At 41.2% G+C, this 22,996-nt stretch overlaps 1 protein-coding gene across 8 annotated transcripts; it reads right to left on the bottom strand.

Annotated features, from left to right (window-relative positions):
• Positions 1 to 220: 220 nt before the first annotated feature.
• LOC135495006 (atrial natriuretic peptide-converting enzyme-like) lies at positions 221 to 22,996 on the bottom strand. 8 transcript variants are annotated; one of them, XM_064783418.1, is made up of 18 exons: positions 20,892 to 21,242; positions 20,443 to 20,550; positions 8,850 to 9,057; positions 8,239 to 8,405; positions 7,877 to 7,944; positions 7,392 to 7,585; positions 6,902 to 6,943; positions 5,970 to 6,563; positions 5,643 to 5,783; positions 5,106 to 5,219; positions 4,687 to 4,797; positions 4,162 to 4,423; positions 3,880 to 3,929; positions 3,357 to 3,537; positions 2,841 to 3,112; positions 2,373 to 2,533; positions 1,974 to 1,994; positions 221 to 1,094 (listed from the first exon to the last, which is right to left on the bottom strand). In XM_064783418.1, exons 1-18 carry the CDS (start codon positions 20,907 to 20,909, stop codon positions 939 to 941), a joined length of 2,868 nt encoding a protein of 955 aa, XP_064639488.1. In that variant the 5' UTR covers positions 20,910 to 21,242; the 3' UTR covers positions 221 to 938. The 8 variants fall into 8 exon arrangements, with proteins under 8 accessions (XP_064639488.1, XP_064639505.1, XP_064639465.1 ...); XM_064783435.1 differs by having other exon boundaries at positions 20,494 to 20,550; positions 20,892 to 21,241; XM_064783395.1 differs by lacking the exons at positions 20,443 to 20,550; positions 20,892 to 21,242 and adding an exon at positions 22,280 to 22,996.

Here is a 22,996-nt window from a genome sequence, read left to right as displayed (position 1 = left end):
GTGCCTGCATGCACAGCGTGAACTTATTGCAGAGACGGTGTGAGAATCTTATATCTAACAGTGATAGTTTTTCACAATAGTCCGTGGTTTTATAGGGAAGAGGGCCCATAATCTTTGCAACAGCTCCACAGTTAGATAGGAATCAGCAGAAAGAAACCCACCCCTTGTAAACGTCTTCTGACAGAGGACCAGAAAAAAACGACGACAGAACTTAAGAATGTAATGTTTGTAACAAAATATGATGCTTTATTTCAACATAAAGAATTGAGTACAAGTGTGCAAATGATCTCGACTCATTCAAACTATGTTGCGTTTATGGAATGCTAGTAATACCTTGATATGATAGACGCGATTTTAATACAATAAATACGTGATATTTATTTACAATTTGAAATGGACGGTGGAAAACATCGGCTGCAAACTACATTAACAAAATATTTACATGGTATAGAGGCGGGTTATTTTCGCTATTTCAATTTTGATTAATTTACACATCCTTCTATTAGAAAAGAATGCAGTTCAGTTGCATAGGGACACGTTTACATGACACGGACCCTGTACGTTGCTAGACCCTAACGGTCTATAACTATATGCGATCGTGGTTAAGGTCATTATTGGACTACTTATTTCAAAGCAACGACTCTGCTAATATTCTGTCAACCACTATTCCACTGAAGTAGCATTGATTGCTTCTTATTTGGCAAAATGGTGAGGAATCAGACCGATGTTGCTCTGGGAATTCTCTAACTACATTCCGGGCATTTCACCTATAATAGGCTTCCGAATCGTCCTGACTGCGACAGACTGCATATCGCTTTGGATCGGCAAGCTGAGAACAATCAGTAGTTGTTCATTTGTAGTTGTTTGATGGCCAGTTATGCGGATGCCGAGTAGCCTGTAGCCTTCTTTGACATCAAGCTTATGAAGTTTTGCTCCAACTAAGTACCGATCACACTGTGTATCCAGTTTACGTAGTACGGCACACTAGTATAAACTGCAGGATAACCTCTGGCACATCCTACCCCGGTGGACACTATTCCTCCAACATACCATTTGCCTTTTTCTTCAAATGCGAGTGGCCCTCCGCTGTCTCCCTGAAATGATATGTATCAATACAAAAAATAGCTGACGATGAAAGTACGTAGCTCATCTATTGACTTGATTCGTACTTTTATATTCCTATTCTCATGTTTTTTGAAATAGGGTAAGGCCCAAAACCTGAATTGGTTGATGATACAATTAACACGATTCTATCGTGTATACATTGTGGGACAATTGGGAATGATAAATAGCCATTGTTCTCGCATAGTAAACTAATGTATCAACAAGAGCACTGTGGTGATATGGATAAAAGGGCATACCCAATAGGCAGGGCTGTAAGCTATCCTCGGAGTCTGTTATTTACATTTGTATTTGAAACAATGTGCTTGCTGAGATATCATAAAAGCAAAATAGGGTGAACGTGTCTCCTCGGTGACATTACTTAGACCATTTTGCAATCGAGGGCGATGTGACGTTATTCAAAGTGTTGCAACATTGTATAAAGGATTGCATTTGTGCTATGTATTCCATTAAAAAGCACTTTTCAATCAAGCGGCGAGTGTCTAAAGGATTGCATTTGTGCTATGTATTCCATTGAAAAGCACTTTTCAATCAAGCGGCGAGTGTCATATCTTAAGCCAGGCACCCAGCGGGTAGCAATTTGCATCTGCATTTAACAAGTCGGTGGTAAAGCAACCCGCCGTAGTGGAGTGCGCTGCCGGGTGATTCCACTAGTGCTATGACTGATACCGTAACAGTACGAAATCTTGTTGGGTATATGTTGAGATAGCTGTACGAACGAACTAACGAAGTATGCTATAGAACGCCGACGAATCATAAGATTATTTATATCGGATTTCAAACTTCTGCACTGGTGAAAGCTTTACTACAACACAGGTGATGCGGAATATCAGGCTATAGTTACGACTTACGTGTAGTCCTCTCTTCAAGCCCTGACCATCAAATCAATAAAGAACAAGTTCATTTTATTTGTTTCAAACATACTGGAAACCATCTTTAGTTCTTCTTCATTATTGCCACAGCCCGTGAATTCGAAGTTCTTGCATTTTGGCCAGGTGTGTATACGATGGCGTGAAATTCAACTACTTCTTCGACGATTTGGGTAGTTAGTTGTGATGCAATCGACGCGGAGAGAGTTGCACTCCTTACCTTACAGTAAATGGCCATAACTGAAATCAAACTCAAGACCACGCTATCATTTTATCATAATTGCTATATATCTGATACCTGTATCAATATCAAAGTTCTTTAAGCCTAATCATAAATGTAGAGAAGAAGATTCTGTTCACGAACAACATATTTCAACCTACCTGGCATGCGTCGTATCCAATCTCCCCGACTGCACATATGGACTTGCCTTTTTGGACCATCCCTTTAAAGTATGCCGCAACGTTGATCAGTGTGGCCGAACATTCTATCGTATCAGCAAGGGTGACCAAGACTTGTTTTGCTACATCCGAGTAGCCGGATGCTGAAAAAAGACCGGTTACGGATAGTATCAGAAGAAATTACAACGCTGGGTAGAGTTATGTGCGAATTCACTCGAGTCGAATTTGTATGCCTTATTTTCTTCTTCCTTCGCCCAGGTCTAATCAGTCTATCTTATTTACTTCTTCAGTTGTTCTGCGTGATGCAATTTATTGAATCTGACCCCGTTTTCATTCGTGAATATCTGACCGCAAAATGTTCTGTCAAATATTTATCCTTAGACAAGTTGAGATAACCAACTAGAATTGGAAGTCTGATTGAACTTTTATTATCTCCATGGACACTCATACCTGTTTCCGACGTTTTTCCCCACCCTGTTACGTATCCGGACATTCCTGGCTTCATATCCTTGCCGTGAGGGGGCAGGCATATCGGTCTCACGTAGTCATTGAAAACTACAGACTCATTGACTTTAATCAAGCCAACATCATAAGGCGGATCTGGCATGGTGTGATTCGGATGTCTCGTCATTTGAACGGCTTTTCGAACCTGCTTGTATTTGCTGAAGGCGAAGCGACGAGTCGCCCCGAAATGTATGTTGAGATCATCCAGTGGAGTCATTCTGAAATAAGGGATTACACGTCACAGATATGATTACATAAACCACCAGTGGATGGCAATGTCAACTATAGGAGATATATGTGAAAAGGATGAAAAAAACATAATCACAGCAAAAAAACAACTTACATCAGCTTTTCTACATTCGACGATGCCAAGAATCGTACCCGGGTCACATCTGATGGCGAAACTAACCGAGAGGAGAAGCTCACCTGACGGCAATTAACTGTCTATGCTAATAGACCTACCCGCCAATGCAATGTGCAGCTGTCAGTACCCACAATTCGTTGATCATGACTCCAGCACAGTAGAAGGCGCCTCGCTCGCCACCGTAAAGACCCACTAGCCAAGGCCAGCTCCCCGGTCGCACTTCAGTTCCACCGACAATTCTGGCGAAAGATGGGACATAGGCGGGGCGGGTGCCACATTCTGCAGACAGAAATGCAATATAAGATGGTACAGACATGTCATTCGTATTGAACTAATGAGACTTTACAAGAGCAATCCAACAGTGGAAGTCGGAGCTGGTTGGTGGAAGAAGAAGAAGCCATCTTTTGGAATGGGAGGAGGATGTTAAGAGCGACGTGACAGCCATCGTTGTAGAACTGTCCTAGAATAGAATGTCTGCGGAACAAAGGACTCTATGTGCTTTGATCTTTGAGCCATTGACGGTCATCGAAATACTGATGATGCTCTTTCCGTAATAGTACTAGTGTAATCCAAAAGAAGAAATAGTGTACATCATTGTACAACACTCCGCATTATGCATACCTGCTTCCCCACATGTAAGCTGTACAGTTTTATTGGACGGACAAGTTGCCCTGAAACAAAATCAACGTATCATAAACCGGTAACCCAATACTGACTGTTTCTATGACCCCTTGGACAAGCAAGTTGAAATCACTTCTCCCTGACCACTTACATTTTGAAATGGGAACAGGCAAACGGTTTTGGTGATTGAGATTCTAGGATCTACTGTAATTGAGTGATGATTCTAATAGGGACTTTGCCCGCAGCATGGTTGTTAAGGACCCATGAGTCGGGGATACTCACTTGAGATCTAAATTGGCATGAAGATATTTCCCACTGAGATCACTCTTCTTTAGTTTTGGCCCTATGTCTCCAGTGGCATCGACTTCGACGTAGGTTGCATTTATTGATCTAAAGCCCATCTGTTTGCATGCCATGGCCGTGGCATTGGCGTCCCATCCCGTGGCACATGCGTCAATGAAAGAAGCATTCGCAGAAGAGTACACTTGAAGTACGCCTTGCCCGTTCACACGCGGTGCAGAAGTGTTTGCGGGTGCGAGGTTTACTAAAATAGAGAAACGTTTGAGTCGAATCTTAATGTCGCCCTATTTTTGATAACTCAAAAGTCATAAAAAGATGCACGCCAACAAGATGGTTAAATCTACGAAATTTAAACCGTACACTGACAGGTGTATACGCCACATCAAGCATTTCCATTAGGTTTTGTTAAGCTAGATAACGCGATTAAACTAGTATATCCTTCAATGAGTCTCGACTTTTCGGAAGAGGGTTTTAGAAAAGAACTGGAAGCTCACTTCGGATGCTTACCACAGTGTTTTTCATCCGAGTCCATTGAACACTCCCCAGTTCCATTACATCTTGCCACCTCGTCAACGCAAGCCCCGCCAGAGCATTTGTATTTTGTCGCTTGACAATAACCTGGATGATGGAATGGATGATACGGTGAGACATGCAACACTTGCAAAGAGGAGTTTCGTTGAGAGGAACGAAATTCTTCCAATGGATTGAAATGCGAAACAAACAAGTCAAGCACCCAACATTTGATAGCTTTAAGGAAGGACTTAATGCATAGGCAATCTCTTGTAAAACGGACTTCGCAATGTTATCACAGTGAAAAACATATGTCCATATCCGTAATCAGTAACCAATATTTTTTTCATATATTAGTTTCGGGATCAAAATAACAGTTTACGAGCAACCTCAAAACTGTAAGAAGCAGAACTTACTACAGTCCTTTTCATCTGACTTATCCTCGCAATCACTGTAACTATCGCATTTCCAGGTGGTGTGGATACAACGTTGTGGATTGTCACACTCCATGTAACCCTTTGAACAAACCCCTTAAAAGGTAACAAGATGAAAAAGTTCCCATTACTGGTGGCAAAGCAAAAGGGAAAGTAAGGCAAGATTGGCCAGTATGTAATAATTCTAACCAAAAACCCATGAGCAAGTCTTGTCTCCTTTCGGTATGTCGAAGCTGGCACAGAAGGTCTTACTGTATATAAAGTGTCCAATCGTATCAGTTTCATATCCATGACAGTCCTCTGGTGTAGTTCATTTCCTTCATGTTCAGTTATTTTTTCAGGCCACTGAGTATTTTTAGACCAGAATCTTATGGCTGCACACATACACAATTAGATGATACTTTACAGTATCGCCCTGCAGAAATTCTTTTAAAAATGCATTGAATGGCATAAATACCGGAAACCTATGAGATGACATATTGATATCAGGCAAGCCGTGCCAACGTGTTCACGACTTACCTACAACTGCTGGAGTATTGGCCTCCTGCCCTCCTACACAAACCTCGGGATCAGTTGAGTCGGGGAAGTCACTACAGTTAATCTTCAAATAGTCGGTACTGCTTCCCCAGCTATACAACCATCCGCAGTTCTTTATAGCAGCTGAAAAATACAGTATTGATGTTAAGAGAGCCCGGCGGTGCAATGGGCAAGACCTGCAGAAACTACATCTTACTGTCTCGCGTTGCAAAGATGCATTGGCCGGTTGTTTGAGGTCCACTACCTCTGGTGTAATCATGATCCTCCTAACGCTAATTTTGAAAAAAATAACATCGCACACCAACCTACCATCGCATATATTCCTACAAGGTGGTAGTTGGAATGGCCTCTCTTCTGTGATAGGATATCTAGGAAGCTGTGTCGTTCCTACTGCCTGTTTGGTCTGGTGTCCTTCTGGTTGGGTAGTACCTCCAACAGGTTGAGTTGTACCACCAGCAGAAGGCTGTATAGATTGGGTAGTACCTCCAACAGGGTGAGTCGTACCACCAGCAGAAGGCTGTATAGAATTAGCCGCTGGTTGGGTAGAACCTCCTGCGGTTTGGGTCGTAGCTCCAACGGGTTGGGTAGATCCTCCATGTGATCCGCCTGCTGGTTGCGTCGTAGCACCTGCAGTTGTGGGTGGGGCTGTGTTGCCTGTTGTAGTGGGCATGGCGGTCGTCGTAATATTTACCGTTCTGTTCACACATTTAGGCATCAGTAAACTGCATAGGAATAGTTTCGTATGCCAATAACAGTCAGTAGTTATCAATATATCATTAGACAAAAGAGCCGCTTTGGCTTCTTTCATATTCGTCTGATTTATAAAGTTTGGGAAAATGGCATGGGTGTAAAATGTGTGGCAGCCAAAGTGTGTATTGTTTGGTATCAGGACGCAGTCAGGACCTGAAATATAGGAACGGTGGGGATTGGAATCATATCAAAAGTGCGTTGCGTTTTGATTATCAGTGTTCTATATACACGTACTGTATGAAATTTCCATCTAAACTTTGCTTTATGAAACTTGACTATGTCATGACTCATGTGGAAATTGGCAGAGCATAAAATGATAGTCATTCGTGATTAAGATGATCAATGAAATAACTGTTTAGAACATAAGTAATCTATGCTTGAACATTTGATATTCAGTTTGCAGCAGAGAAATAGGATTGAAGAATATTAGGCATAGTTTGGCGCCTTTAGCAGTCGTTCAAGCTTGCCGAGACGACCACATCTTCACTTACTCGGCGGCTCCGGCGGAGTGGTTGTGGCTTCTGGTTTCTTTCCTGCAAAAGAAAATAATTGAACTGCATTAAACGCATTTAGAAGCCACAAGAAAGGTCTTTATGCACTTGATGGCCCAGGGAGATTGGAACCATATGACAAGAGTCAAATTACGACGGGTTGCAGCATCTGATAGTAGAGTATGATGAAGCAAACTACTTTAGTATACCTGATGATTATGTCGGCGATTGGGTCCCCGCCAATAGATGGTTGGCAATAACATATATGTAGCTTCTCTTCTATGTAAATGTAAATAACAAGAGGCTAATCATTACTATCACCGAACATACCGATCGATCGCAATGGACAATCGGTTGAGATATTCTCGGAAACGGAAGATTGCTGCGTCCTAATTTCCGAGCTAAATCCTTTGTTCAGTTTTACCCCTTTTCTCCCTTTTCTCTTGTCATGCAAAAGGTTCTTCTTTTGCAGAGCAGATCAGTTACTTACCATCTGTTGATGTGACGTTGATATCATTCCTTGAAAACAGGAACCCCCCACTGATACATAATGACTGTGTTGACTTTTCTTTGTCAACCTTGCACGATGATAGGATGATTCTCTTGATATCGTCATAAACTGATTCCTTCGCTCCAATCTCTTTTTTTAGATTAATGTCGAAGTTGATAATGAGACTGCCTTTTCTGGAAAGGACCAAGATATAAAAAAATAGTCAACTCAAGTTTGATTAGTATTTATCTGACCAGATTTTTATCGTATCTGATCTATTGCAGTGAATAACATACATGAAATGATGGAAATGTGACCAATCATGCAGCTCGACAGAGACGGTCAGGTCCTTATCGTATGTAATGTAATCGAGCAAATGACTGTAGTTATGAATGTGTGTGTGGCTGACTTGCTTACTAAGATATCAGCATGGATTATGGCTTTTAAATGTTCTCCGCAACATCTATACGTGCAGGTGTACTTACCCAAAACTTGTTACTTTTGTACTATCATAGTTACTGCCGAGTGAACTGTCTTTAAAGGTTTGGTCCATCTGAAATTAAAGCATCGATGAATATTTAAAAATATTAATATAGTGATACAGAAGGTTAAATGAGCATCGTACTACTTGGTAGGAAGAATCAAAACTTCCATATTTGTGAAAAAGTGATGAAACATTGATATTTCATTAATATTTCATACATCCAGCCGAAACAGCACACGTTTCAAGCTAAGGCTGTGATACTGGTCCGGTGCTCATCTTGTTACCAACTTTCCAGAGGGGTTGCACCTCCCAAATTCCCCACGATTGCGGCTTACCATGAGATTAACTAATCCGAATGCTTACCTGAAACTGCCATGCTCCAGCGAATGTTTGATATTGGGAAGACAAAGGTTCGTTCAGCATTATGTTATGTTGGGAGAAGGGTCCTTCCACTACTCTGACTTGACAAGAGAAAATCTTCGTATAGTGTTCTATTGGCTTCATCGACGCCCTTTGCTCTGGTAAAATAACTGAAAGGACAGAAAATGACACTGTAACTGTAACATGTACAACATGTATAACAACGTTACTGCTGAGTGACACGATCGTTTGGTCAAATAACTTGAGAAGAAGGAAATATATTACATCCGTGGACAATCGTGGCTGTGAAACTGCTGTTAAGGGAAACGTATTGCAAAGGGACATTTCATGCAGAGTAGGCGGAGGTTAAAAGCAGTTGCATCTGGGACATTTTGCTAAGGGTTTGCTTTTAAAAGTCTTGCTCTTTCTTCTACAGAAAATTAACTGATTTGATTAATTTAATTATTTCACCGCTGTCGTCTTTATAATACGCGTTGGTGTACAGAATATGCCAGGAGGAGTGCCTGCATACACTTGATTTGGTACAGGGACCGAAGGACCATGTATATCAGAATAACATTTGTGAGTACTTGCACAGACAACAACAATCTTACCTAAAAAATAAATACATACTCCCACAACGACACCGGCGTATATGAGGATAATAAGTAAAATGAAAAGTGCGTAGCAGCAGCAAGTCTTCTTCTCTCCGCCTTCCTTGAAAGTGATGCTGGCCGGTTCTTCATCCTGATACTTATATCTTGAGGTCGGAGGTCCGTGTGAGAAGTCGTCATATTGGAATGACGGATTGTCATAGGTCGACTGAAAGTAGAAGTCAGAAGGAAGGTGCCATGATAACCATCACTTATTTATCAAACATCCTGATTGCGTGTCAGGAGGTTGTGTTACCCTCTGAACCATGCATTCATCACTGAATTACCTGTAATGAAATGTCGTCATTGAAAACCAATTATATGAAAAATTGCTATCGAATTTAAGCTGCTAGTTAGGTGAGTAAATATTTCACTCGTCAGCGAGTAAGACTGACAACGATACTGTGAGATCACACTTTACCAATTATCATTGTTCGAGCAGTAGCTTCCAAAGTGACCTGCAACTTCAACATTAAGAAACACAATACTAATAATGTGTGACATTAGAGCGTGAAAGCAGACTGGCTACAATTAGAGTAAGATGGGATCAACTACGTTAAGGTGTATTCGAATAATGTATACGGGTTAATTCGGAACGGAAAGTGCGGACTTCTAAAGTCCAACCTTGAAGAAACACTTAATTACCGGTACGAATTGCTCAGTATGACCATTGTCCCTGATGACCACAGTCAAAGAGTCATTGATGTTTCTGCTGATACGCGTCATCCGAATATCCATAGCCAAAACGACTGTTTGAAATCTCAGATTTTGTCAGATATAGTCTTTATATCGAAAATTGGCAAGATTATATATATTCCAGAGATAAGAATACGTGTTAACACCCCTTTTTCAGTCAGTTTTCGCCAATTAGATGACAAGTCATCAACTACTTCAAGAGTAACTAGCGTTGATGGGTTTTGAGCACTCTCTGCAATGTTTCTTATGTATTCTAATACAACGGAGACGACCAGTGAAAGAAAAACGGAACAAACTTAATTGAACGCCAACTCGTTCATGTACTAACATATATCAAAGTGATGTGATGTTAGACAATAGGTAAGTTACTGTTACCAATTACTTCAATCGGTTTAAAATGTATGATATTACAATTATTCGGCAACTATAGGTGTACATTAGTTACATTTCAATTAGAGCCGAGTGTATGGGAAAACTGTTGTGCAAAGATACATGCATGTAGTCCGTAATCATGCTTGATGTAGACTACAGACTATATCTACAGACTGCAGTTTGACGGGATTTATTTGAGGTCATAATGATCAGGACCGACATTTCTACTTCTCCAGTTATAGATAGAATTATTATGATAGTTTCTGATCAATATTGATATCATTGATGTGGTATTGTGCAAATATTGGATTCGCGCAAACGTTGATACAGCACGTGGTTTTGTCATTTGTGAATGGTGCTGATAATTGTTGCAAGGTATTAGAATCACGTATTCGAAGGAATGCGTTCTGCCATGTGATCGCATACGGCCGGTTAACATGACAGGCTGTCCAAAACCTCAATCTCTATTGGTGTACAGAGCCGTGGTCCGAAAAAACTTTCAATCGAAAAATTCTAATTAAATTGGGAGCTTTAGACGACCAATCATAGATGTACTGTATAAGCTTCAATTGATAAATCTCATGCTACCTGGGCGACTCATAATTATGATACCTCTAAACTAAAGATTAACTGAACACGCATGAGTAAGCCATTGTGAGAGCAACTTCCCGGTGGGGACGTTTGAGTTATGCCGAAAAAATACTTGTTAGTGTTGTTGTAAGCATACATCACGCCAGTGAATCAAATAACGCCAAAATATGCTATTGTTACGATTTTTTGGGGCACATGACAGGGTGTTAATCGTTTATACTTGTATCAATTGTCTCATTGTGAAAGAATGCAAGTATTGAGGCACTTCAAGGTATAACAAAGGAAACTAGGCCAATCGCTGTCCTTATACAGAGTTAGTTGAATATGTCAACGTGAAAAGGTTTTTTGGGATGAACAAAGGAAGATCTCATGCACTACAATATACATTAAAATCCACAACGAGTTGTTATCCTTTCAGGAATCCTTTGCTTGCTTCATGATGATCAAACACGAGCGTGATCAAAGCCATATGAAATGTATCTAGATCATATGATGAGTCCCAAACAAGCGAATGAGAGAACACTCAAGATCCCAGCTGGCCATGATCACCAAACCTTCTATCATTGGACCAGTCCGTGTTTGAGGAAATCTAAGCAGACCATTGTCACAAGCGAGAAACAGCTAAATGCTTTTTAACTTGCTGCCCACACCTATAGAAAGGGCACTTTCATTAAGTAACGACGATGGCATAGGTATGCATGACGACACGAGAGTATATTGATCAACCAACGTTACTATAAATCTTTAGTCCGTTATATTACCAGTTGATTCAGATGCTTGAACAACCGGAAGACGTATTGTAAGCAAAAACTGTGGCTATCTAAAACACAATTAGTATGCAATCAATTTGAACGAGAAATATAATTAAAGCTAAACATTGGGTCAGGTAGATGGAAAGCATGGCGTCAGAGCAGGAATATAAGGCATGCCATGGCAAATAGGCAGCCACAATTTGGACTGTAGGTGGATATGGTCAAGGCTAGGCGTAATGGGTCCACTCCTTTTCTACTTTTTTAATATGTGAAGCATGTTCCGCGCGTCCGGTTCATGTATTCTGTACCAACTAACTTATCCAACATTGACCTTTATCTAGTAAATATTTCGATATGTACTTCTTTTTTCAAAGGAACTGTGGCAAGATATGGGGTTTGACTGAATGACCCGCACCCGTTCGAGGGGAGGCGTGGGTAGCAGCGACGTAGTTTTAACAGATAGGTTATCAGGGAAACGATAAAAAGCTCTTTTTAGTAAGATGAGATACCGGTTGTGAAGCCCACCTAATATCTTCGAGTGAAAAGACCCAAGCGATGGTAGTTTTTTGTACAACAAAAATCTTGATTTACGTAGTTCATCAGGAAATCGCCACACCGAGCGTGATGAGTTGTAAAAAAGATCGATAAAATTCCAACACATCGATCGGCTTGTATGTACACGTGACCGATAAGCATGTGCATGTAGTAAACAGCGTTAGTCAAGACTGAAAACGATAGTCGAAACGATACAAGAGTATTGGCAAAGATTAGCGCGACGACATGGTGGATGGGTGTCCGACTTGTGATAGGAAGGTCGTGGGTTCGAGGCTTGGTCAAAGCAACCTGCCTGCAACAGCTACTGGCATGGTTAAGCTAAGACTGCCAAAGTAGAGCTGTAAGTGCGCCTCTTTTTTGTACAGAAAGGTCTCTGGATGACCTAATCGGCTAGGATATGATTGTAAAGCTCTTTGAGATAGTACAGTGTTTTACGCCTACCTGTATCCAAGTCATCGTTCTTAACTCCACGTCATCCCGCGTAGGAACCACTAAGTCTCACCCCAAACAGTCAGCTGGTCAGTACTTTCCCACCGACCTCAATATTGTTCATGGTATGACTCTATCAAAAAATGTTAATTAGATCATCAAAGTCTTGACTGACGACGTACGTTCTCAATTGGTTACGACTCTGGACTAGTTTTAAAGTTGTATTGATTCCACTACATTTTTATGAGTCTCCGTGATCTTCTCGACCACACAGACGGTTTGTGACGCAACGATATGGAGCCAATGACCCCCTATACTGCTCTTCGTCTCAGTGATCTAGAGCTCAGGTGTTGAATACACCGTTATCCATCATCTAGTGAGACTTACATACGGTACCAAGAAGTAACATTTCAACCAAGCAGAAGAAAATTGTTGAAGAATTTAGCACCTTTTGACACAAGAGAAGACCATGATTCACAAGTCTAGGCGACCTACCTCACTGATAAACATGAAACGTTCCATAACCCTCACAAAGAAGGTCGACAGTCAAATGTGTTTTTTTGAAACGTTTTGCCAACTCCTTGATATCGATAGAGGCCTAGTTGATGTGGTGTGCGCCATCTGACAAAATATTTCCCACGTTTTAGCAAACAAAAAATTTGAGGTCAAGTGAAGTTTCAAGTGACATTCCTCCAAGTCGATAAATCTATGCGTAATACTTGTTGGAACGCACATTATGTTCATCGGTGTCCCAGATATCTGGGACTGTGAAGATGTCAGTCATTGAAACGTCAAAACCGAGGTATGTCGTGATGTCCAGTTGTTTTCTCTGCCCAATTAAAGTTTTAAGGGTAGTTTAAACCCAGTCTTTTTGTACTTAAGATTCTCACTTATTGCAATGGCAAGGCGAGATCCACAAATGCTATTTTAGCTTGCTGTATCGTATTGTCAGTATTCAAGGGAAACAGGCCACGAGTGAGAAAATGAAACTTTAAAAGTAAATGCTTCCATTATGCCCATTTGAACTAGCTATAAGCAAGCCGACATAAGAGGTTTCAAACATGTGTGAGAGCCCGAGAATAAGACCAAGTGTCTCCCAAATCTCGTATACTCACACAAAATTCGAGATAGGCTGAATTATCAGCGGATAGTCCCCTATGAAAGGAACCGTGGCGACCTCCAGTCCTTTCTTCATTCCTTGCAGCATTCCTTGCAGCGAGGCTTGGGGAGTAGGCACCGTTGGAAATACTGAATACCATGACTTAGAAAATGTCCAGAATTGTCAAATCCATCGCAATCAATCCAACGCTATGGAAATTAGAATAGGATGGGGCTGTTACCAACTTTTGTTACTCCAAAGTTGTAACTCATTCGTCTTCTGGTGACGGTATCCTTGCCATCTTTTCCACTTCATAAATTTAATACTCCGTGCTGGAATTCTAACTCACTGTTCAAATATTCACCAGGCCTAGCCTGTGTTCGTCTTCTAGATGACTCCTCGAAGGACCATCAAAATATACTGAGACCAGCAAAGGTGGTGCCATGAACTACGAAAAAGATGTCCACTATAGTGTGAAATAGCAAACAAATCAGGAGGGTGTGTGCAGCGTGTGTGCTTTGTTTCGATCTGAATGTTCCGAACTCCCCTGGAGCAGTCAGTCGCTTATGACCACCTCTTAACTGGATGTTTATATGTAACGTTGAAAGTGACGTTCAATATGCCTATGAGAGTTAGAAGTCAGGTGTTCACTGTTTATCTGTATTCGAAAATATCGATGAGGCTCATTAGTAGCAAATTCGTTCATTCTTTACTGTCGCCTATCATTTGTCACTGTTGAGGCAATAAGCATTACGTTTCGGCGCATACGCCAGCGTGGGCGCCAATCATCTTGAAAATATTGATTCGCAGGCTGTGCCTCGAAAAATAGGCTTAAGTTGGTGGCATGCCTCTTTCTAAATTGAAATGCTGTTTTGCACTATGAAATGACAGGCAGTATTGCCAATCAAAGAGATGAGATCCCATGATTACATTAAGCAAAAATATATAAGGCGAGCGAATAGTTCACAACCAAAATGCCATTCCTCATAGAAACAGGGCTTGCACTGAGCAGTAAGAAATGTCATCTACACCGACCGAATATCAAAGGATTACTACATTGTTATACTATCATGAGTATGAACACGCCTAGGCCCATTCTCATATAAATAAAGCCTGTTCGACCGAATAGCATTCATCATGACAATGTCCATATTTCAAAATGCACAAGTGATGCATGGATCATCGATGTAGCGAATGTTATTTTCATATCAGCGGAGACACTCAAAGATATTCTTTTCGGTATTCCAAGGTCCTATAGGAACCATTGTTACTCTGCCGTCAAGCACCAAGGAAACACACGGCTACAGCAGCTTCCCTCTCAGAGTTCGAGTATAACCAACAGTCTCTGTTGGCAGGAATTTTGATATGATATAATTGATTTTACATCGAGTTTATTGGTAGTATGATTTTCGATTGGCGCGCCATCTAAATGGCATGTGCAGTGTTGGATTCGCCACAGCACCATCAGTTGAAGCCTGTGATTGATTCCAGTTATGATGTGGAATGAAGACTGTTGTTCCACCAGCTAATAGCATGTAATATGCAGGTGTCGATAATATGAACAGCTGGAACCACTGCCTGTATTAACCAGAATATTATAAGCCAAATGCTCTCTATTATGAATAAAATCATGTAGTCGTTTGCATTGTGTATGGGAGACCATGTGCATTGAATATACAGCATTTAGCACGGGATAACTGATCAGTGAACCTTTTCATAGTGCCACGATACCACAAATCAATAATCTATTATTGACGACGATATTTCCGATCATAAAAAGGTTTTAGGTTACCCAGCAGCAGTGTTGTCAGTCAACACATTGGACCAAAGCCGGTTGTAACAAGATCCGACCGCTCAATCTGCTCTAAAGGTACGGCATTGAAAGGGTGGAGCCATATTATTGTGATCATAGCACACTTCTCTGATATGCATAATGACCACACCCAACGATATGCTTCTTTGTTCGAGATAACATATAGTGCTTAGTTTTAGATATTTTGAATATGAAGACTTTGGGTGGACGATATTCAATCAAACAATACATGTATTAAGCCAAATTTCTGCTTATCATTTACTTTATTAACATTTTTATTACCAGGGTGTGGGCAATAAGGAACAACAACTTCTAAGTACCGATTACATTTGTTCTTCTGTGACAGACTTTACCCTCTAGAAATACCCAACAACCATAAACTCGGACATGTCTCCGTATTTATTTGACTAGAACATGCCCAGTTTCCTGTGATTGGGCTCTCTTTTCAAACATCCAATGGTCGTTAGAGCCATTCCCGGACAATTCGCATCTCGTAGTATGAATGTTTGTCAGTGGATGACTAAAGAGACTAATTGATGTACGAATAGAGACGCAAATCTCAAGAGACCTTGGAAAGTTGCGTTACAGTCCTGTACACTTACGACAATGCTTATATCAAATGTACATTTAAAAGTTCGTGTTCACGAACACATGTTGAGATCAATGCAATATTCATCCTCACGGGACATTGAGCTCATTATTCATGGTATCGTCAACAAAGGTGTATACAAGTAACGAATACATGCGATGAATATGTACCGAAGTATAGGCCTAATATTCGCTTCGCTGAATCAGTGTGCGCACTTATTATCACTGTTGAATAAGCATTCATGCCCTTTGGAATTATAATTGAGAAAGGTGGTAAGCAGTGGTGAACATGATTTTAGACAAGGTGGAAGTACCTGAAGATATCCAAGAAAATCTATATCCAAGAATTCATAAAAACTAGTTTTCATTTATTCTTGCCATAGCATATGAATGATTGTGAATCACCAAAAGATAACCAAGGCTAGACTATAACGAACAAAAGAATCAAAGCTAGAGCTAGAGCATAGATAATCAAGGAAAGTGAATAACATGACGAAGGATCGAAAGAAACCTTAATCCCAGGTCGATCTGCCATCATATAGAGTTTTTGGCCCTAAAGGGAAGGATACGGATATAATCCGTATTTTGTGGTTGGGAGCCTTTTCTAATTTGGGTTTTAGGGAAGAGGCAGTGTTGATGTCAACTGACATATATCACAGTGGTAGTGTTCTCAAATAAAATGTTCCGAAGCTCATGATAAACACGACACCTCCCATCGAAAAGTAATATACCATGAGGGAAGTGTGTTGTAGAATAAGCCCACTGGAAAACGGACCCAACACACTACCCAGAGTTCCGGCGGCCGAGAAAAGTGAAAACGCTTTGGCAGTTTCACCATCAAAAAGCACTTCGGTTACCAGTGATACGAAAGTCGATGTCATGCCTATAATAAGGCTGTCTGATGCTCTCACAAGGCACTCCGGGGCCAGGGTGAACCAAATTTTAGGGCAGAGGGGATACAGCACCAGTGATAGAGTCAGACTGAAGCACCCAAACAGTATGAATATCCATGCAGTCTGTCTCTTCACCAGCAACCTGAAGATAACATTTACGGCTAAGTGAACAGCGCTGGCTAGCCCAAATACGATTCCCATCTCCCATTGCTTTGCGTCCAAAACATTATTCATCCAGTTTGGAGCCGTGGCGCAGACACTGAAGAAGACATAGGAATGGGTTGTTGCCAGCACCAATGGTATCATGATGTAACCACTGGTGACGTAGGTGAACATTCCTCCTTTCCGTGGCTCTTGGAGAACGGGCGAGTATTCGGAGGGCTCAGCCACATCGCCAGATGACATTCGAGTGCCTGCATCCTCATAAGCACGGCTCCTTGGATTGCCACTACCCTTTAACGGTGTTACCAACTCTTTCCCGGCGGTGCCATCTACAATTTCGTTCTTGTCATAAAACTTCGTGTCAATGATCATACGAAGGATACCGTCCAACACACTCATACCGAGTAATATTCCAAACGGTAGTCGAGGGCCCAGAAAAGAATACCCCACGTTTCCGAAGAGATAACTTAGCAAGGCACCTAATGGATAGGATGAGGCAAAGGTAAACGTCAGCACCTTGCCGCGCTCTGTTGCGTCCTTGAATACAGCAGAGATTGTCATCAGGCCACTGATTAGGCAAACTATTGAAGCTGCCCCGCATATGATGCGACCTACAAACAACATAGCAGTGGTGTGCGCTGATATGAAGAACAAGCTGCCGACGATCTGTAACAGTGCTCCGGCTGCAAAAGGCCAACGTTGGCCTATCTTTGAACAGATCATTCCAATGAAAGGATTGACAATCAATTGGGCAAGTGGTCCGACAGCGTTCAGGTAGCCTACTATCGGTGATATATCGACCATGAGGACCTCATCCCGAACACACTGAAATGCTGGTGTCTCTTTCTTACAATAGATTACATGGTGTAACGTTTGAGAAGTATTTATGGGCCTATTTCTTATTGAATGGGTTAAATCCATTCCATCAAAGTCGTCACATCTCAGAATGCTTGAGGAGGTACCCATCGCGCAGTAGATCGGTCCATGATTCGTTGATGCGATGTATGCAACGTATACATTATCAAACTTCGAGGCATTTAAATATAATCCTAATATTGCACCTTTTATAGGATGAGTTATGTTCCAAGCGCTTGGGCTCGTTTCCCACATGATTTCGTTACTATTATCATCACTATTATTCCATGTGGACCAACGAGGAGCGGTTACATGTCCAACTCTATAATATTTCACATAGTCATTCGCTTTGATAAGGGCTGGGGCCAATGACTGGACCATGGTCGCTGTTGTGGCATCAGACATGAACGCCAATAACACAGTCACTGCAACCAATATTTTGCTTCGTCTGAACAGTATCCATCGGCTTGGCTTGTTATCTTCGTTGTCATCAGGAATGCAGTGGTTTTCTGATAAATCCATTGACTTTGTGCCTGCTTGATATGCATTTAGAGTGTCCCGTGCACGTTGTCCGTATCCTTTCCCTAGGCCTGCTGTAGGAATGGCTGCGTGACAAGAGCAGAACGATGACAGTTGGGCTATTTGCAATTAGATTACGATAGGCATTAATCAAGATCATTGGAATAATGGTCTCATGCATTTGAATTATTATTCATGACATAATATTCATAACATTCGTGCATAAACCTGATTCTATAATAACATTTTCATTGTGCGCAGCTAGAAAGCTTAACTGACCGAACAACGTCCCCAGCGGCTAAGTTCGAACGAACCCCGGCTTTGTCCCCTGGATTAGCTCCCATACATGCGTTTTATGGATTAAAACTGACGTTGTCTGCTATTGCTATGAACCTAGCCTTGTTTTACACTAATGAGATGTTGGCCTACATCAAGTTGTTAAGGGCTTCTTTTCTCTCAGTCAAAATTATTTTCGTAGAAATGTAATGGTAAGGTACATGTACAAGTATTGTGCAGTATGCAGAACTTAACGTTGTTCAAAACGAGGCCATGGGCAAGATGAATATTCGCAAAGTTAACAATCTAGACGTGCCTCCATGCGGTTCATTTTAAGTTCACATGTGTATATGCATACTAGTAGGCCCCTATACATGTGCATGCAATAGCAATGTTGGCCAATTTAAATTCAACTGCGCATGTAAATATCATTAGAAATAGAAAATTATTTGTTTAGATTTATTTGTTATTTTATTTCATCTTATTTTCTCTACCAAAGTTTTCCTCCTGAATGGAATATACAGGATTCAAAATGTCAGTACTCAACATTTAAAGGACTCTACCACGATTATTGCATGGCCTCCCTATGAAGAACACCTAGGCCCAGTCCCATTGGTGTCCGCAATAGAAAGGCTGTATTGTACGTGTATTACATGTAGAAATGTTTTATCACTCGACAGGCAAACCATACCAAGTTACCTTACTGCGTACTGTATGCCATATTTCTTTTATGGGGCTATCGGAAGCGTTGACATTGTTTAAATACAAATTTCAAAATGATTAGCCTGTCAGAACCTTTTCTTGAATGTAGCCGGGCGGGGTCCCTTTTTGTGTTATTGATGCCAGACGTCAGAGTTGACACGTTACAGGGGAAAATACGTCCGCACCTCGACCAAAGGACATCGGATCCTGCTCTTCAACAAGGAGTGAACAGAGAAAATCCCCGGGTGTAAATGCAACTAAGTTGTGGCAAAATGTTAAATGAAAATTAAAATATCTGGGGGGGGGGGCATTGGTTGGAGAAGAAGAGAATCAACTTTACCTGTGCTTAAATGGAAATTGATATACTTACGTCCGTAACTGTCATGTTGATGGAGATGACCACTCTTACTTATACAGTATCCTTTATAATGATATCGTATTTTGGTAATCCCGATTCCTTTATCGTTATTACAGTGGCCTCTTGATCGAAATGCCAGTGGCCAGAATATGTTTTCCTATTTATCACACCACGATCTACGCGGAGACATTACCATTTGGAATGCCAATATTCGCTGAGACACCTATGCAGACATTGCGGGACACAATCATTTAATGATAAGACTAAATCGTGAAGATGACATGAATACATGTACATGTATCATCCACATTTCATTGGTGTGACAAATACTATTGATACCATGCGTCGTGCCCAGGCCTAATAGGATAGCAAAATCCCAAACTAAGTTTTTCATTCAATAGTTCACAAGAGCGGTCATTTTATTACAATGTGTACATTTTAAATCAAGTTGACCATTCTACCTCTGGCATGTCGCCGCTTGACAAGTCGATTGAAACCACAAACCAGATCAAAGGAAATCCTAAAACCATTAGTAGTACTAGTGTTAGTGTAGGACGGTGCTGCATGAATACTTTATGTGCCACGAGAGGTTTCTCATTAGCCACTGAACCGCGCCCTCACGGATATGCAGAACAGCTTATTTTGTGAACGATGACCTAGTTGGCAAAAAGTGGGATATTCAGCCGTTCTGCTCGTGTAGTCCATAATACCAGTATATTGGTCACAAAATTGGAGAAAAATCTTCGTCTATTTACAGCTATCGGAATTGACTACGGCATAGATATATACCCAAGTCTACTGCTTCTGTTATATATTAAGAAACCCGCGTATGACTGAGATTTAATCGGTCAACGTAAATAAAGGATAAGCACTTTTAGAAGCAGTATGACTTACAAAGGTTCGCTGCGAGGAGAAAGCATGAGAGGTTTTAAAGGAAATATTCACCGCCTGATCATCCTCGATATTATGTTTGGCATGCCATTCTTGGACAGAAGGTGGGATCTGAAAATAATGCCATTACCAGATTCGAATACAGTACAGACAAAGGAAGTCGACAATATATAGACAAACATCAGTTATGCATCATTAACAAGACTATGTTGATACATGTTTGAGTCGCGTAGAATTGAAACTACTTTCGTTTTGTTTCCAGTCGTGGTGAAGACTGGGAATTCAATATTATGAAAAAAATACTTGGAATCTCGGAATATTCTCAAGCAGATAATAGAATCCAAACAAAGAGAAAATAACAAGGTTCCTCAAAATACTCGAAAAGAATTCGCGTGACTTGTTTATCGATTCTGGATAAACTGATAAAGATCAATCAATAATGCAACGTTTACCTTCAATTTGTAGGACATACTTGTGTAGCAGCAACTTAAAATCCAACCCAAAGACACATTCGTATACTACAAGGTTAGTTTGCAAATGGAACCTTTTTTGAAAAACTAACACCTCTCCCAACCGAGAATCGTCCTAGTTGAGGTGTCCTAAACGTCATATAATCCACTATATGTCATCCGTATTTTAATATAGTCAAGAAGCATAGATCATGTGTAAAATACTAAAAACTCCCCCAGAGTGATAATGGAGTTTGTTATATGGGAAGTGAAGCATGTTATTGCTTTTGAAGCCACCACAAGTTAAGGTGTCCCAATGGTTTTTCAAATTAGAGTTGTGGGCTGGGCTCGTGGCGTTAAACAACCTATTGTTAGTCAAGATGTGCCAAATCAACGACAGATAATACCACCTTGCAGTATGTAGAAACCTTTATAATCAAGGGCGTCGCAATAGACAATTAGAGTTCATAAGAACTAGACGTTTAGATATACATTTGTATGCGAAACTGTATTCAATTCCTGGTTATGACGATGTTGGCCAGCTATATATACCTTATACATGTTATAGTGTGTGAATAAAGGAACGCTATTTGCACAACAAATTGGCTTATTTGAAGAAAAAGCCATGTAATTATCTGTAATTATCAATGATGTGAGTAAGCCTTCTCAGTTCATTGTCCTTCTTGGCTTCTGTACTGATGCTGATCGGCAGTGATCAGTCGACGTCGAGACCAAATGAGCCCTGCCATGCCTGCTCGAGTAACTCTCTCCTCGTTCCTACTAGTTGACACATCCCCCCCCCCCCGTCTTGGGATCTTATCATACATAGATTATTCATTTAGGCCTTCTTTACTTAAATGGCTGACAGATAAAGTCTAAAGCCCGTAGCACACTAGCCGCCAACTTCGGCGTTCACAGGCGTTTTTTGCCGCAAGAGTCCTGAGCGACTGAAAAATCCCTAGTCTGCTACGAACGGCGTTGGCGAACTCGACTTGCCGCCACTTGCCGCAACTAAACGCCACATATCTAACATGTTTGATTTTTGACGCGTGTCGCCGCGTTTGAACGCAAGAAGAAGCCAGGTGTGCTACTGATTTGGCGTCGGCGGCGAGGCCGTGGCCAATCAGCTTGCGTCTTGATGTCACATGATTTCGCGCTGCATGGCCCAGGATGGGTTAAAGTGACGGAAAAGACGCTACTGGACGCCAATTCTGGGCAGGTGTGCTCTGACCGGGACCCACTGGCCGCCAACTTTGGCGTCGACAGGCGTCAGCCGAACGCTTCTTGTCGCCAAAGTTGGCGGCTAGTGTGCTGTGGGCTTTATGATGGAATTGTAAACCATCATTGGGTGCCGTAGACTTTCAGCGACCACAACATATTACTCCACCTACCTGTGAGTCATCTGTGGACTGTCCCATTGCGAGGAACACAGCATCCCACTCACACCCAGTCGAGGAGAGATTCCGGGGATCGAGTCGAATCTCACTTAAAGGCCGGGCTTTTTTCCTCCGTTCAGTTTGCTTCTTGAGTTTCCTCTGCATCAACGACGTTAATCCACACAGGAACAGAAGAATTTGATATTAATCCTTGATAATAGGATGAATGGGTGTATTATTAATTAAACAAGCCATCAAACCATATGCTAATACATTTTGCTAACTCATGTTAACACGTGAAAGTTGATGATTCTTGTTTTGAAATTTCCGTTTAACTGCTGGTGAAACCGCTGTTTTAGTTTTAAAGCTAGAACAATCACCAAACATACAACGAAAGCAAACTAACTGTCATCTGATTATTGTAGCCAATATCGACAAATAATGCCATTGTCATTAAGATGGTCAATAATATGTTTGTCAGTGAATGAACATGTCAGTCTAAGTCCATAGGTTAAAATCGTGAAGTGTGATTGTCAACCGAAGTGGAATCCTAATTTGTACATTTTTACAAATCCCAATGCGACGCATGTGTATTTCACCCTTCGATATCGTTTTCTAAGTCCGGTGATCTTCACAATAGAAGTTAATTGAATGAATGAACACGAACAATGCATGCATCCGACTATGAATAATAATTTCGAATCGATGGGGAAACCGAGCAACCATTGAAAT

Source organism: Lineus longissimus, chromosome 1, assembly GCF_910592395.1.
Source record: "Lineus longissimus chromosome 1, tnLinLong1.2, whole genome shotgun sequence".
Taxonomy (NCBI): domain Eukaryota; kingdom Metazoa; phylum Nemertea; class Pilidiophora; order Heteronemertea; family Lineidae; genus Lineus; species Lineus longissimus.
This window is presented reverse-complemented; position numbering and strand designations above follow the sequence as displayed.

What these genes read in the sequence shown, in the direction of transcription:
- LOC135495006 (XM_064783395.1), bottom strand. Translation starts at nt 22,429, where the DNA reads ATGCAGAGGAAACTCAAGAAGCAAACTGAACGGAGGAAAAAAGCCCGG. An exon ending in ACAAAAGTAACAAGTTTTGG is followed by an intron (nt 7,586 to 7,876) that starts GTAAGTACACCT and finishes GGTCCTTTCCAG; the next exon opens with AAAAGGCAGTCTCATTATCA. An exon ending in TTGTAGGAATATATGCGATG is followed by an intron (nt 5,784 to 5,969) that starts GTAGGTTGGTGT and finishes TGTATTTTTCAG; the next exon opens with CTGCTATAAAGAACTGCGGA.